The sequence below is a fragment of the Esox lucius genome, chromosome 15 (assembly GCF_011004845.1).
Source record: "Esox lucius isolate fEsoLuc1 chromosome 15, fEsoLuc1.pri, whole genome shotgun sequence".
Taxonomy (NCBI): Eukaryota; Metazoa; Chordata; class Actinopteri; order Esociformes; family Esocidae; genus Esox; species Esox lucius.
In genome coordinates, this window is record NC_047583.1 from 27,102,974 (window position 1) to 27,117,448 (window position 14,475).

Consider the following 14,475-nt stretch of genomic DNA (forward strand, 5'->3'; position numbering starts at 1 on the left):
TATTATTGGTTCTGACAAAAGTGAAGATGTTTTTCCGATGCAATGCTAGTGGTCACTTTTCTCTTCATATTTAACCCGTTTTTCACGCACAGTGGGACGTTCTTGCGCCTTTAAAAGGTAAACGTTGCGTATGAAAATGTTATATTTTGACGAAAAGCATAACGTTTGTCATCGTAATACAGTTGTAGTCTGTTTGCTCAAGGTTACATTCAAAATGTTGAAGAGAACACCTAGTGTTTTCCTTCCTGTTTGCATCATCACCCCGTAATAAACCTTCCGAGCTCAGTAAATATTTTCTCGGAAATCACCAGTACACATTTCTTACATTGGCTGCACACCAGGATGCTTTTTGATTTTTTTAACAAGACCTAAATTTTTTAAATGTATTTTCTTAGTGGAAATACATAAGCAGAAAATGGGGTGATTTGGCTTAGAAGTCGGTCTACTCTCGTGGTCCTTAAGGTCAACAGCATTGTGAACTTAAACCAATATTATGGCCAAACACTTGGTTGCCTCAGTGAGGATGCTCAACCCTCCCCAGAAGTGGAACTTACTGCAAGCCGGTCACCCAAACAACACGTCGAGGTCCACAAAACAAGCATTTTGTAATTGCCATCTCAGTCCCTGAACTTTTGAGAATTCAACTGAAATTGAAAACTTATGGTTGATTTGAAGAGGGAAGTCCACAATCAAAAACATTGCAATGATCTGGAAAGATGTGTTTTTAAGTCCATGAGCAAGGAACCAGACTCTCAAAGGATCAGGGGAGATTCTGCATGGATGAATTGTCTCAGGTCCCTTGCTATGGGGTGTGTTTGATAAGGTTATCCCACATCATCTAATATAGAAGACCCATTGCTGTTATCTTGGCAAACTGAGGGTACACAAAGTACTAAATTGGCAGTTATGCCAATAATCATGAAACATCTTTTTAAAAAAGTTTTCTTGATTGCATGTAAAGTATAACATAAAGCTAGACAAACAAAATGTTTAACACATTTTTACCAAAATAAAATAATCATGGAGGGCACTGTGAATGTATGGTTTAAATCATAGTTTCTTGGTATTATAATTTAAAAGGTGAATTCTTTTTTTTTCTCCAGCCATTTTGGTTTTAACAAGTATTTTCGGGTTAAGCAATCAGATTGATTATGAAACAGAATAGCATGGCTAGATGCTCTTCAGAGGGCACATCCAAAGGCCTTAGAATCAACGCCTCTTGGGAGGTGGTGCGATAAGTTCGTAGACGCAGGTTAGACTTCATAGGGATGGGTCAAAATGACCAAAAGGCTGTCTAGATTTAGAATCAAAAACTCCCCTTCTGATCATTCCATGTTCTCCAATTATGTATTTTGCATTTCCTGGTCAAGCAATGACCCCCCCAAATGCAATCATTTTCAGACAATAGACTGTTTTCATTTACATAGGAAATTGTTTAGTTGAAAAGTTTAATATGACATTTTCATTAATTAAATTAGATAACCAATTAATAGTTTTCTGATATTAAAGTGAGTAATGACTGTTATTAACACCTACCTCATGTTTCAGGCTTAAGCATGTTTCAGGCATGGCAAGGGATAACAAGGGCACTCACCAAATCTATCAGGCTGTATCCAGTGCAAAGACTAATGTGTGCCAAGGTCACCAGTACCAGACTGTGTTCAGGTAAGACATCCAGTGACATCACATGCACTTTCATCTCAGTTCCAGAACACAGAGCTTCATAAGATCAGTTAAATATCTGACCGGAATCAAATCAATAAGAAACCAGACAACCATTCAAACAACCTTTTTTTAGCTGTTCTCGGAAACATCAGGACATTTCATTGTCCTCTGGAAGTCATTAGGATATCTTTTTTATCTGGGTAGACACTGGTCTTTTTTTTGAGGACCTAGGTCATTGATAAGTTCAGAAAGTGGAATCTGTATTCATTATCTAATGCCATCAACAGTAATCTCTTCTCCTGGCTAGACTTCAAGTATCACACTTGGTCAAATGTTAAGCCTGACCTCAGCCCAAAGACTATGCTTGTAAAGTACTGTAGATTAGCCTGACGCCCAGTGAAACATCAACTAGACAGCCCCTCCCCCTACAGTCATGTGAGGGTAGGGTGATAAAAGACAGTGTAGCCAAAGGTGAGCCAGGTCAGAAGAGATGTCTGAGTGTCAGTCTGTTATGAGCCCTAGTTCTCTAAGGGCTTTGATCCGTGACAAATCCCACTGTATAGAGAACACTTCTGGACTCGCTGCAGGTATGTCCACCATACGGCTTAATAATCAATACACACTAGGTCTTTATAACACATAAAACGCTTCAATACCAACCCACGGTATTTTCCAGGTTACATTTTATGTTAGGGGATTACGGATGACAAGGCCAAAAAAGAATGAATAACACAAATGTTCAATAGACCCACTGTGCAATATTATGGGATTACTCTGGGATCTTTTATGTCATGCTTAATTATTTAGTGCCACCCTGTGCGTCATAGAAGTTAAAGAAACAAACTCTTCATCCCTATTTTTCCTTCTATCTTTGTGTTCACAAAACTTAACGAAATGCATTGAAATGTATTGAGTCATGTTACACGTCCGATCCATTACTTCTCTGACCCACTGTAACCGCCATCTCCCTGCATCTGGTTGACAGGCTACCAGCAGGCCAATGTGGTGATACTCCATAAGAGCCTGGCTGATGACTTTGAGGCGTTCTGCCATGCCAACCCCAGCCCCCTGCCCCTGCTGTACAGGAGTCAGCCTGGGGAGTGGGGCTGTCCACCCCTCGCTGCAGAAGCAGACATCAGGTAGTGACTGAAACCCCCCCCCTGCAGTCGGACAACCGTCATAGTATGAATGCAACAATATGACATTAACAGAAAACAAGCTATACAAAATTGTACAAGATCTCTCAGACCCAATTGGTTTTGTGTCTTAATTTTTGCGTCGTATTCCTGAAGGAAAGGAGGCATTCATGCAATGCTAACTTTGATGTAGATTTTTACATTTTGAAACAATTCCTTGAGTTCCATGTTGCACTATTATTGTATGTGCAAAGAAGACATGTTGTCTCTGAGAATACAACCGCAGACAATTATTAAACATTCTCTGTTTAGAATATAGCAGGTCGGATAAATATGAATTATCTTCGAAGGCTGTGTAGATTTAACGAATAATCTCTGTCCTGTATTCATATAATGATTCTCAGAACATGAACCAATGTTTATGACACGTTTTGTGACCTTTAAACACCCCCATTGTTTCCCAACTTATCACACCAAAGTTGAGCTAAGCTGTCTCAGTGTGCGCAGAAACTATTAACAAATCCTGGATCTATTGTCCAAATGCAGGGTCCCGTCCATATTGTCAGGAAATTAAAACTAGGCCAAGTTATTTTCCAGAGAGCATTTCCCTTTCCGATTTATTAGGCAATGAGAGAACTGGTTCTGTTTGGCCAAAGGTAATAGCATACAGATCCTCTACCTTATCCCAAGATCTGTCTCTCTCCCATTCTCTTACCAAAGACACATTTCTGTACCTCTACTTCTCCACAGAGTGGACTGTCCTCAGTACTGTGTGTTTGAGGATGGCCTGCTGGTATCCAGAGTTTCCAGCCTGATGCCCTACACCAGTCAGCTTCTGGACATGGTCAGCTTCTACCTGGGCTGTAGCTTCAGCTTTGAGCGGACGCTGCGAGATGCTGGCGTCCCCGTGAGAAACGTGGAGCAAAACTGTAACGTCAGCATGTTCAGGGTGAGACAGGGCAACGGGGGTTTCTGGCAGGTACAGCAAATCCAAACGACGGAATATGCTGTCATCATAAAGACAAAGGACGAGAATATGTCATTTGCACATTATTTAATTTAACACCCTGTCCTCCCTGCAGACTTCGATTCGGTGTCGTGGACCGGGTCAGTTCCAGTGCCCGATGGTGGTGACTATGAGACCGGTACCCAAGGAACAGCTGGACATTGTGGCCCAGGTCACTCACTTGACCCCTCTGGCTCATGGGGGACCCATTCACATTGGGGACCCAGGTAAACAAATGCAGATGGGTCCTTTGATTGTAGAGAACCAAAAGGTATTTTCCCGGCGGTTAACCACAGTCTACCCACAGCTGTGCTTGGGATCCTGAATGCTTCAAAACCAGAATACGGGGATCCAGTAACCCCTGGCCCAGGGGATGTACCTGTGTTCTGGGCCTGTGGGGTCACTGGGGTGGAGGCGATCCGGAGCTGCAGTGAGTAGTTATGTATCTGGTTCTAATATTACTGCACAACGAGCTACAAGACATTCCCATTGATAACAGAACATTAAATATTCTTCTCACTCAGAGCCACCCCTGGCATTCAGTCACTCTCCAGGCTGCATGTTTCTCACTGACCAAGAGGACACGTTCGTCTCCGCCCCCACCCCCGAGCCTGAACAGTGCCCCTTGACCTTCTCCATTTCCCAGCAGCCTTTGCACTACAGCGTGACGTCCAAAGCTGCAGTCCAGAGGATAAGAGACCTGGAGGAGATCATTGGAGAGGACCCGGGGCAAAGAGGTATACGCGCGCTGTTTATCCAGGATGAGTTGCTGAGGTCCTGCTTGTCCCTGTCCCACTCCTCCTCTGTCCTCATAACTACTGGGTTCCCCACCCACTACATGCACGACCCCCCCGAAGAGACTGACGGGCCCCCTGGAGCCATCGCCATGGCAGCCACCCTCCAGGCTCTAGGGAAGGAGGTTGTCATAGTGACAGACCACCGTGCCCTGGAGATGAATTGTAGGATCATGGAGGACGCAGTGAAGAAAGGTATTGTTCTGTGAAGAAGATATGTTCTGTTACTTTCTGTTCTATTAAGGTTTGTTTGTTTTTCATTTGTAATGTTCATTTGTATTTATTGGGGCACTTACTGCCCCGATAAATAGCTTTAAAGATTTTCTCAGACTTTTGCACAGCACTGTACATCATCTGTGTGTGTGTGTGTGTGTGTGTGTGTGTGTTTGCAATTTAATATGCTGACAGGAATAATCTAAAACATGGACAATTTGAAAGTCTTTTCACAGTTTTGAGTTTTGTTCAGTTTTGAAAGTTACTGCTGGGTTTAGAGTTTGAGTTTGGCTTAGCAGTTTGGTTCTATGATTTAGGGTTAGTTTAAGGGTTACGGTTAGGTTCAGTTTTGGTTAGACTTAGGGTCAGTGAAAACAGATTTTAAATGGGGATAAACATAACATAATATATGATATTTTTGAAATGTACCCTGACTTTCAACTGAATCCCGTAATTTGAGCCCCATCTTATCTATAACCTCACGCAGTCTTTCTGTTCCAGGTGTGATAAAAACAGCAGTACCACTGCTCAGTTACCAAGGCAACAGCCCAGATTCAGCACTGAACTTCCTATGTCACGACGGAGACCCTAACAAGCCCAGGTCCTTACGTTAAGTTTAGACAGATGAATGCCGCAGTAGCAGCATGCATGAGCAAACGCTCACACACCCAGCAACACCCAAACCCCTATGGATCAACTTCCATCCTGCAGTATTTACGTACTGTAAAGTTTTTTAAATTATATATATATTGTGTGTAATGTTCAGGTTTGACCACTTGGTGGCGATAGAGCGCAGCGGGAGAGCGGCTGACGGGAACTACTACAACATGAGGGGAGTGAACATTAAGCATTTGGTGGACCCTATAGATGACCTGTTCACCACAGCCAGCCACATATCAGGCGTTAACACCACAGGTCGGTACCAGGGATGTTATAGAGTTTGGAATTCAGGTACCATTCTACAGGTATTGCAGCTATCCAAAATTGTGTTGTGGAGCAAAATTCAAATAGAACCAGTTCAGATTTAGATTCTGTTGGGGTACAACATTTAAACTAAACTAAGAGCCATTTGAAAGTGGCTACATTTTATGGGATTACACATTAGCCAATTAAATAAGTATACATTTTATTGGCTAATAAGGATTGCCCAATTAATTGAATGTGTGTGTGTGTTAACAGGGATAGGAGACGGAGGGAATGAGCTGGGCATGGGCAAGGTGAAGGAGGCGGTGAGGGAATACATGCCCAATGGGAGCTTGATAGCCTGCGATGTGGCCGCTGACTTTGCCATCACTGCAGGTTTGAAATGGGAATACGCATCTTGATGGGCTCAGTAACCTAGCGACCTCTGTCAAACCAGAACTGGAGCAAACTCTTTTAAGTTTTGGCCCCAGAGAGGGAGTATGAACTGTAGACAATGAGATACCATGGCAACAAATGCTTGGAACCAAACCTGCCACTTAAGTTAAGTTGGTCGTATCCAGTCCAAGTGAATAAAACACTAAGCTTATCCACCAATCAGATTCTATAATACACATAAATACATACATACATACATACATACATACATACATAAATACATACATACATACATACATACATACATACATACATAGACACACACACACACACACACACACACACACACATCAGTATTTTATCTGCCCAACTTAACCCGTACATTTTCTGTAACAACTCCGCAACTAATTTATATAGTTAATAGAAGCCAGAAATGTTTAAGGAACCCTGAATTTGTAGATATTTTTTTTTATTCTCCATTGCCCTATGCAAACCATGGCATATAACTGCAGGCAGAAGAATGGTTGTCTGAAGTTTGGCGTGACTTTAACTGTATTACACCGCAAGGCCAGGGTGCCCAGTGTCACAACTACAGAAGTCACTGATATAGACAATCAGACTTTCTGACCTCAACGTAATATCAACATTTTACATCAGGGCCAGAGCAGAAGTTGTTTCGTCTGTCAGCTGCCAAAAAAAGGGAAGTCTGTGACCGCTGACAAAAACACATCTGCACGGGTACTTCTCACAAGACTCACATTTAACCAAGCCCATAGCTAGCCAAACCTGGGCTAAACAGAGGGGGCACTGGTCCGCTCTGTGTATTCATTTCCAGACCCAGGGAACGGACCCCCCACATATGGAGTCAAACAGTTTTCCATTTGGTTCACCCGGAAACCCAGTGACTTAGAATGAGAAAGGAACATTGAGGTGAGTAGTGCCAACTGGTCTGCTGACAGCACCGCCCCCTGCCAATCATTCAGAGCGGCCAACACCATGAACCCCCAGCGCCTCATCGGTCCTAGTGCTTTTCTGGAACCAACGACTGGGAGAGATCAAAAGAAAATGCTAGACAATCACAGGCTACAACCTGGGAGCAGAATCTCAGAAACGTTCTCCAATGCCCGTCAGGTTGAGGCATGTAAACCAATCGTTGGGATGTACTCCCCGTAATAGCAAGTGGACCATACCATTTTGGAGACCATGAAGCACCGACAGCACCAGCTGTCCTGAGGCTGTGACATGGGAACAATTAGAATGGTCTGTTTAGGAAAGAGAGACTAAATCAGCCTGAAATTCTGAATTCTTCCTTACCAGTCCCCATTGGAACAAAACCCAATGGGGTGTTGCTAAAGACCATGTTGAGGTGTACTGTTCAAGTCTCCAGACAATCCACCAGGAATGACTCCAGACACTCCACTAGGAATAACTCCAGACACTCCACTAGGAATAACTCCAGACAATGCGCTAGGAATACCAAGCCAAACAGATGAAAGATTGTCGACTGGGACTCTTTCAAATGTCCTTTGCTAACCGTGTCTTTCTCTGTGTTGTAGGGGTGTCTAACTGGGGAGGCTACGGAGTGGCCTGTGCTTTGTACATCCTCAGTCTCTGTTCAGTTCACCAGCGTTACCTCCACAAAGGCCTTGGTCAGCCTTACCCCCCTGCCCAGGACCTTAAACAGGCCTGGGCTGCCAGTCTTCCCTCTGTAGCCAAGGTATGGCCTAGGTCCCCGATCACAACAGCAATACTTTCTGAGAGTTTCTCACACCGCATTTGCACTAAATATGTTGTGTGACGCTTCAACTGAACCTTGGCCCGGTTTATCAAAAAACAACTATGTTTCTAAAAAAGCAATAAGGCACAAAGTTATGGGGTATATGGTCTCTATACCACAGGTGAGAGCTGTCCTCAGGCACGAGTCACGACACATTGCAAAATAATGCCATGCCAGTGGTATAATGTCTCATACCACAGCATTCAGCCAGTCAGCGTTCCAGATTGAAACCACCTGGTTTATAATAATAAACGTAGCCTTAAGATGCAGAAATGTAGCCATGGTAGGAATGTCCAGGCCCCATCTCTAAGCAACTCTGGCTTTACGTGTGCCTATGATGAGGTTTGTTTACTCTCCACCATGTCTCAGTATGTTTACACGCGTGGTTCACCATGGCTATATAGGGAGAGGGAGATGTCCATGGAGAATACGCTGGCCGCTGCATTCTGGAAGTTTTTGTATGTGTGGTGAACTTCCAGACCACTTGTGAACACCAGCTACGCCAATGTGTCATTAACATGGCTAGCTATAGAGGGAGGATGCCCAGGTTGGTGCCAGCATAGCTTGCTACATTTTACTACTGAGCTTAACAAAACTCAACCTATTATTTGAAACGCTGATAGTTTTTTTGTTGTTCAATTCCTACCCGAGCACGTATAATTTAACACGTTTAGCAGTTGTTGAATGGTTGACTAGTTCAATCAAGTGTGGCGTTGGAATTGAAAAAGCCGCGGTATAGTTGGGGGAGGAGAGGGGTATTCTGGGAAACCAAGTGCCGTAGGTAATCCTGTGTCACTGTTGTGTCTGCTGTGTCCCAGGAGGAGGAGATGCTGTCCATCCTGGTGCAGCACGGCGTACGCAGCGGCAAGACCGCAACCCTGGGTATGGAGGTGGACGGTCTAACCTTTCACCCCACACACTCTGACGTCATTACAAGACTCCGGGACAGCGCCTTACAGAGGAAGTGAATGTTCCACCGCGGCAAATGACGCTCCAGCGTGCACTGGCAAATATAGAGTAAGGGATAGACCACAGAAGAATACTGGTTCTAGATTTGAGATGGTGGTTATCAACCGCTTAACCTTCCTGGGCTGAGAGGAGTAGTTGCATTTCCTCTTGCTATCACCAGTTCATTTCTATCATGTGTTCTAATCTGTTCATGAAATCATTGTACAGACCTCTGCGGGTTCTTGGTAATTTTAAGACAACTTTTTGAGGCTAATCTAGCTTTTCCTTGTAGTGTAGCCTTTGTAGTAACATTGGTGATGTCTTCTGGAGATAGTGGCTGACACAACCCCACCTGAAGATCAAGACCAGATAGAGTATGTACACAATCTTGAATAAAAGAGAAATGAACTTGTTCAATGAAAAGCTTAAAATGAGGCCAGACTTTCATTAGTTATTGTTAGTAACCCTAAGCCACAAGTGTGGCAGAAATAGGAGGGGATGTGTAATTGCAAAACCAGGCACTTAATGTGATATGTCATTTCAAAATTCAAAATCATAAAAAAACCCAAATGCCGTTACTGGCACCAATCGCACAATAGGCACAGACTCACACAGAGATCACAAAGTGCTCTCAGTGACAGTTAACTGCCCACAGTTCTGCCAAAGATACTTCCTTTTGGTTTCTATAAATTAGAAAGGGGGGGTTTGTGTGTGAGTTTCACTTGAGAAACCCTGCGTTAGTAAGCTGAACAAAGTACGACTGTACTTGTGTGCTGAAACCCTCTTCAGTAGTTAGAGATCAGTTTCAAAACCTTCATTGCCTTGTTATTAATGAATGGAACTCATCACAGCAAGCCCGCACGGAACTTCTGTACTGAAATAATTATTTATGTTCATAATATAATAGAATTTATACCGTTTTATGAATTAAGTGCTGTTATCTATTATGAATCAGATTTCTACTGTGATTCCTGTACCACAGTCTGCCAGTGCCAGGACCTCCTTCCTTCACCTTCCTCTTTCATCCTCCCAGCCAAGTATGCCGAGGTCACACACACACACTGAAATAAACACTGAATGGTTTCTGGCAACCTGGTAAAGGCATGACATACTGTATTCTCCAGTTGAAGGATTCCTTGCAGGTTTGCTCTTACTCTTGGTTCTAAGCCTTTTCCCTCCCTTATGATATACAGTGCTGTGTAAAAAGTATTCTTTTTTTGTTCATTTATTTATTTTTTGACACCGAATGTCGAGGCCTAATATTGAATAAAATGGAACCTTAGTGAACAAACAACGTTGATACTTGTATTTATTTGAGAAAGTTCTGTAAAACCTAATATCCCCGGTGACAAATTAGTTATCCCGTTAGACTCAATAACTGGTTACACATTTAGCAGCCATGACTGCAACCAAATGTTTTTTGAAGTGACACAGCACCAGGGAGGATTTATGATTCACTCCTCTGTACAGAACTGCTTTAACTCACATTTTTGGGTTTTTGAGCATGAACTCCCTATTTCATGTGCTGACACAAATTCTCAAGGGGGTTGAGGCCTGGACTTTGACCAAAACTTTACATTTCTTGTTCTTGTAGATTTGCTTGTTTGTTTCAGATCATCATTCCGCTCTATGACCCAGCTGGGCTTCAGCTTACGGCCGGATGGCCTGACATTCTGTAGAATTCTCTGATCCAAAGCAGAATTCACGGTTCCTTGAATGATGGGAAGTTGTCTAGGTCCTGATGCGGTGAAGCATCCCAAAACCATCACTCTGACACTCTAGACTGTTAATATGAGGTTCTTGTGTGGAATGCTATGTTTGGTTTTAGCTAGACATAACAGCCAATTTTGTCCAAGTAGTTCTAACAAATCTTTCCAAGAACATTGTTCTAGAAATCTTGAGGACCATCCAGGTGCTTTTGGCAAACTCAAGATTCACTTTCCTCAAAATGAGCAGGGGTTTCCGTCTCGCTACTGTGCCATTAATCCAATTTTAGCCCAGTGTTTTTCTGATGATTGTCATGCACATGTTTTAGCTGAGGCGAGAGAGGCCTGCAGATCCCTGGATGTTGTTCTAGTGTCCTTTCTGACTTCCTGGATTATTTTCTGCCTTGCTCTTAGAGGTTTTGACAGGATGGCCACTGCTGGGAAGATTTAAATCTGTCCCTTTCCTGTCCCCATTCTGCATTTAGAGCAGTGCTGGCCAACTCTGTTCCTGCAGATTTACTATCCTGTAGGTTTTCTCTTCAGCCTCATTTGTGACTAACCTGAGTCTGCTTTTCATCCAACTAATAATTAGAATCAGGTGTGCTGAATAAGAGTTGGAGAGAAAATCTACAGGACAGTAGATCTCCAGGAACAGGGTTGGCCAGCCCTGATTTAGAGAATATAGCTGTGACTGCTTTAACTCTTTCCAGATCGATAAACATCAACAGTTTGTTCTGGAATTTCTTTTGATTGTTGCATGATGTGGCTTTGGGACCAGTGTGATAACTGCAATATAATGACAAGAGCCAACATTAGTCCAATTTATATTGGGAAGGGCTGGCTCAAATCAGGCCTGATAGTTAGATACCATGGTATTTGAAAACACTTGACCCCTGTATTGGCTGGAATTAACTAAGAGTGCAGCCATTTTTTGGATTGCATTTCTGATTACCTACCACACCAAACAAATGAAGCGTGCACCCAACTTTGTTGTCTTTTTTCTCAGACTCCCTCAATATAGGACAACCCTTGACCAAGTTCAATGTGAAAAATGCACAATATCAGAATGAGGGCATATACTTTTTTACAGCACTTTATTTTCTTAGCTAGGAAGCGATGATATTAGGTTTGACCTGTACAAATGAAGCCCTTTTCTTCTAGGTTCAGCCAAAGTAAAGTTAATGTCATCCAAAGAAGCTTCTGTTGCTAGGTAAATAAATAAATCAAGGCCTTTCATTAGGTTGCTGCTACTGGCTACACCTGAGAATGTTTAGTATTATTCAACGATGGAATTAATGAGTTGCTTAGTTAAGAAAATAAATATATTTTACTGTAGATCTGAACAATCTCAGCCCAAAGATAACAGGATACTGACAATTACAGTGTGAATTCAACTTGAGTCCCACCAAGCCATACACATCTATGTGAGTGTTTCTGATTGTGTCTCAGTCTGTCATACTGTAATGAGTGTGTTTGGAGTGAGATGAATTAGTCGGTTGAAATGTGTTTTTAAGTGTGCTGTTGTATTTTAAATCAAATCCAAAATGTCATGACAAAGTTAACAAATGAATGAGTTTGTCCAGGACAACTCCACATCTTTCATAGAGGTGGAGAAAGAGTCACTGTGATAGAGGAAGTGTGTCTGTAGTTGTCTATTCCCCCTCAAACTCATACAAGGTGGGAAAAGTGTGAAAGGATTATGCTAAAGCAGAGATCTGAATAAGATCCAATAAAAGCATAACATCTTTAAACATAGCAAACAGAATCCCAGAGGAAGACCCAACAACAACATAGAAATAGAGATCACTCCAAATATCACCAACCATGACACATTATGACAGCATTTTAATAGTTAAGTTGAAGATGGAAAGAGAATAGACAAGAAAACATTTTCAGTAAAACCACATGAACAGATTAAATCAAGGGGACATGACGTTAGCACAAGTAGAGTAAAAGCAATATGACACCAACGTTAATACGCAACAGGAAGGCATTGCCTGCATCAATGATGAATACAGTGTCACTCAAGCATCAGGCCAGACTGCATGGTCATAAAATAAATCTCTCAAATATCAAGAATTTATCAAAAGCAGTAAACGTTAAATCCACATTTTAATTACAGTACTTTTTACACATATAAAGCTACAAAAATAGACTTGAACATACTTTATTAATGTGGTTAAACTGTTAGTCATGTGCATACAGTATGTAAACAACTTCCTCTTAATAAGACATTTATAAAGGCATTTCTTTAGAAACCATTTAGAAAGCACTTATAAATAAACTCATCATTTATCATTACTGCCACATTAATAAATGTTATTATGCTAGTTATTCAGAACTGTATGTACTGTATATTTCCTCAAATATCCCATGTTGTGTTTGTATTGTTTTTATCAGGGATTGATTACTAGCAGTCCCTGGTACTAAATACTAAGTATTTAGGACTTCCGAATAGTGCTTTAGATGGGCTCCATTAGGATTAATGTGTGAGTTAGGATTAATGTGTGAGTTAGGATTAATGTGTGAGTTAGGATTAATACATTGTTTAACACACACTGTATGCAACCTCTAAATATTTTAGGACCTTTAAATTAAATGTCAAGTTTGACATTTGATACAATTAAAAACCCTGAAATGCTGTGAGTCTTTGAGGTCTCATTCATGACATCTTGTTTTACCTGGGTGTAAATATGAGGTGACACTGGCTAAACTCATCTATTAAAATGGTAAAGGGGAGAGAACACACAAATGAAATTAAACCAAAGATTGATGACTTTGACAAATCAGACAATGGCTATATAAAGATAGTTACACGCCTGAAAATACCCATCTATACAATTAGAGCAACAATTAAAAGATTTAAAACAACTGAAGAGGTAATGAACCTGTCTGGAAATTACCCTTGTGTGAGGTTCCCGTGTTGCTTTTCTGTTGTTTTTCTTTTCGTGTTTTCAATGCTCTTGTACAGCTGTGCTCAAAAGTTTGCACACCCTTGGAGAATTGGTAATATATGTACCATTTGTAAAGAAAACATGAGTGAGCAGGCAAAACACCTCTTTTATTTCTAATGGGATTCATATTCAACTGTAGGTCATAAAAGAATGGCACAATCATAAAACAAAACATGGCAACAAAGACATTATTTTACTGACCCCCGTTCAAAATGTTGCATACCGTAGTTCTTAATTCTGTGTATTGCCCCCTTTAGCATCAATGACAGAGTGTAGTCTTTTGTAATAACTGAATTGAGGGCCCGAATTCTTGCAGGTGGTATAGCTGCCCATTCGTCTTGGCAAAATACCTCCAGGTCATGCAAAGTCTTTGGTCGTCTTGCATGAACCGCACGTTTGACATCTCCCCAGAGTGGCTCGATGATATTAAGGCCAGGAGACTGTGATGGCCACTCCAGAACCTTCACCTTTTTTTGTTGTGGCATTGGTGCAGTAAAGGCTTCTTTCTGGCAACTCAACAATTTTTTTTGTATCGTCATATTGTGCTCCTAGAAACAACCACACTTTCTTTCTCCTGAGATTACCTGTGGGTTTTTCTATGTATCCCGAACAGTTTTAGCTGAAATCCTTGGTCTACCTGACCTTTGCAAGGTATCATGAGATCTAAATCAGTGCCAAAATTTCACAATTTCTACCAGGGTATGCAAATGTATGAGCACAACTATATTTTGGTTTCTGTTATTTTCTATTATCTTGAACATAGCTTGTGTCCTTTGTTGTTAGCCCCACCTGTGTCACACACCTGTTCCCAGTAACTGTTCCCAACATTGTTGGTTCAGTTCTGTTCCCTCTATGTGAAGTATTGTTGTTTGTCGCTTGTCACTCAGCATAGTTTAGATTGTTCAGTTTTTGCCTTTGCAGTGTACTGACCCTAGCTAACCCATTTTTGACTATTCTACTTGCCTGTCTGCCTTATA

At 41.7% G+C, this 14,475-nt stretch overlaps 1 protein-coding gene across 6 annotated transcripts; it reads left to right on the forward strand.

Moving 5' to 3' along the window:
• On the forward strand, positions 1-10,129 carry dglucy (D-glutamate cyclase). Of its 6 annotated transcripts, none has more exons than XM_010878651.4 (12): positions 1-117; positions 1,549-1,665; positions 2,651-2,804; positions 3,552-3,780; positions 3,884-4,034; positions 4,115-4,237; positions 4,332-4,796; positions 5,316-5,415; positions 5,581-5,729; positions 5,994-6,113; positions 7,670-7,830; positions 8,709-10,129. In XM_010878651.4, the coding sequence occupies exons 2-12, from the start codon at positions 1,557-1,559 to the stop codon at positions 8,856-8,858; spliced, it is 1,911 nt and encodes a 636-aa protein (XP_010876953.1). In that variant the 5' UTR covers positions 1-117; positions 1,549-1,556; the 3' UTR covers positions 8,859-10,129. The 6 variants fall into 6 exon arrangements, with proteins under 6 accessions (XP_010876953.1, XP_034153484.1, XP_034153483.1 ...); XM_034297592.1 differs by having other exon boundaries at positions 2-117; positions 3,552-3,750; XM_010878652.4 differs by lacking the exon at positions 1-117 and adding an exon at positions 394-809.
• Positions 10,130-14,475: the final 4,346 nt, after the last annotated feature.

Bases quoted from the DNA above. Each gene is read 5' to 3' on its own strand.
- dglucy (XM_010878651.4), top strand. From the start codon at position 1,557: ATGTTTCAGGCATGGCAAGGGATAACAAGGGCACTCACCAAATCTATC. The intron at 2,805-3,551 runs GTAGTGACTGAA...ACTTCTCCACAG, and splicing joins GCTGCAGAAGCAGACATCAG to AGTGGACTGTCCTCAGTACT. The intron at 3,781-3,883 runs GTACAGCAAATC...TCCTCCCTGCAG, and splicing joins GCAACGGGGGTTTCTGGCAG to ACTTCGATTCGGTGTCGTGG.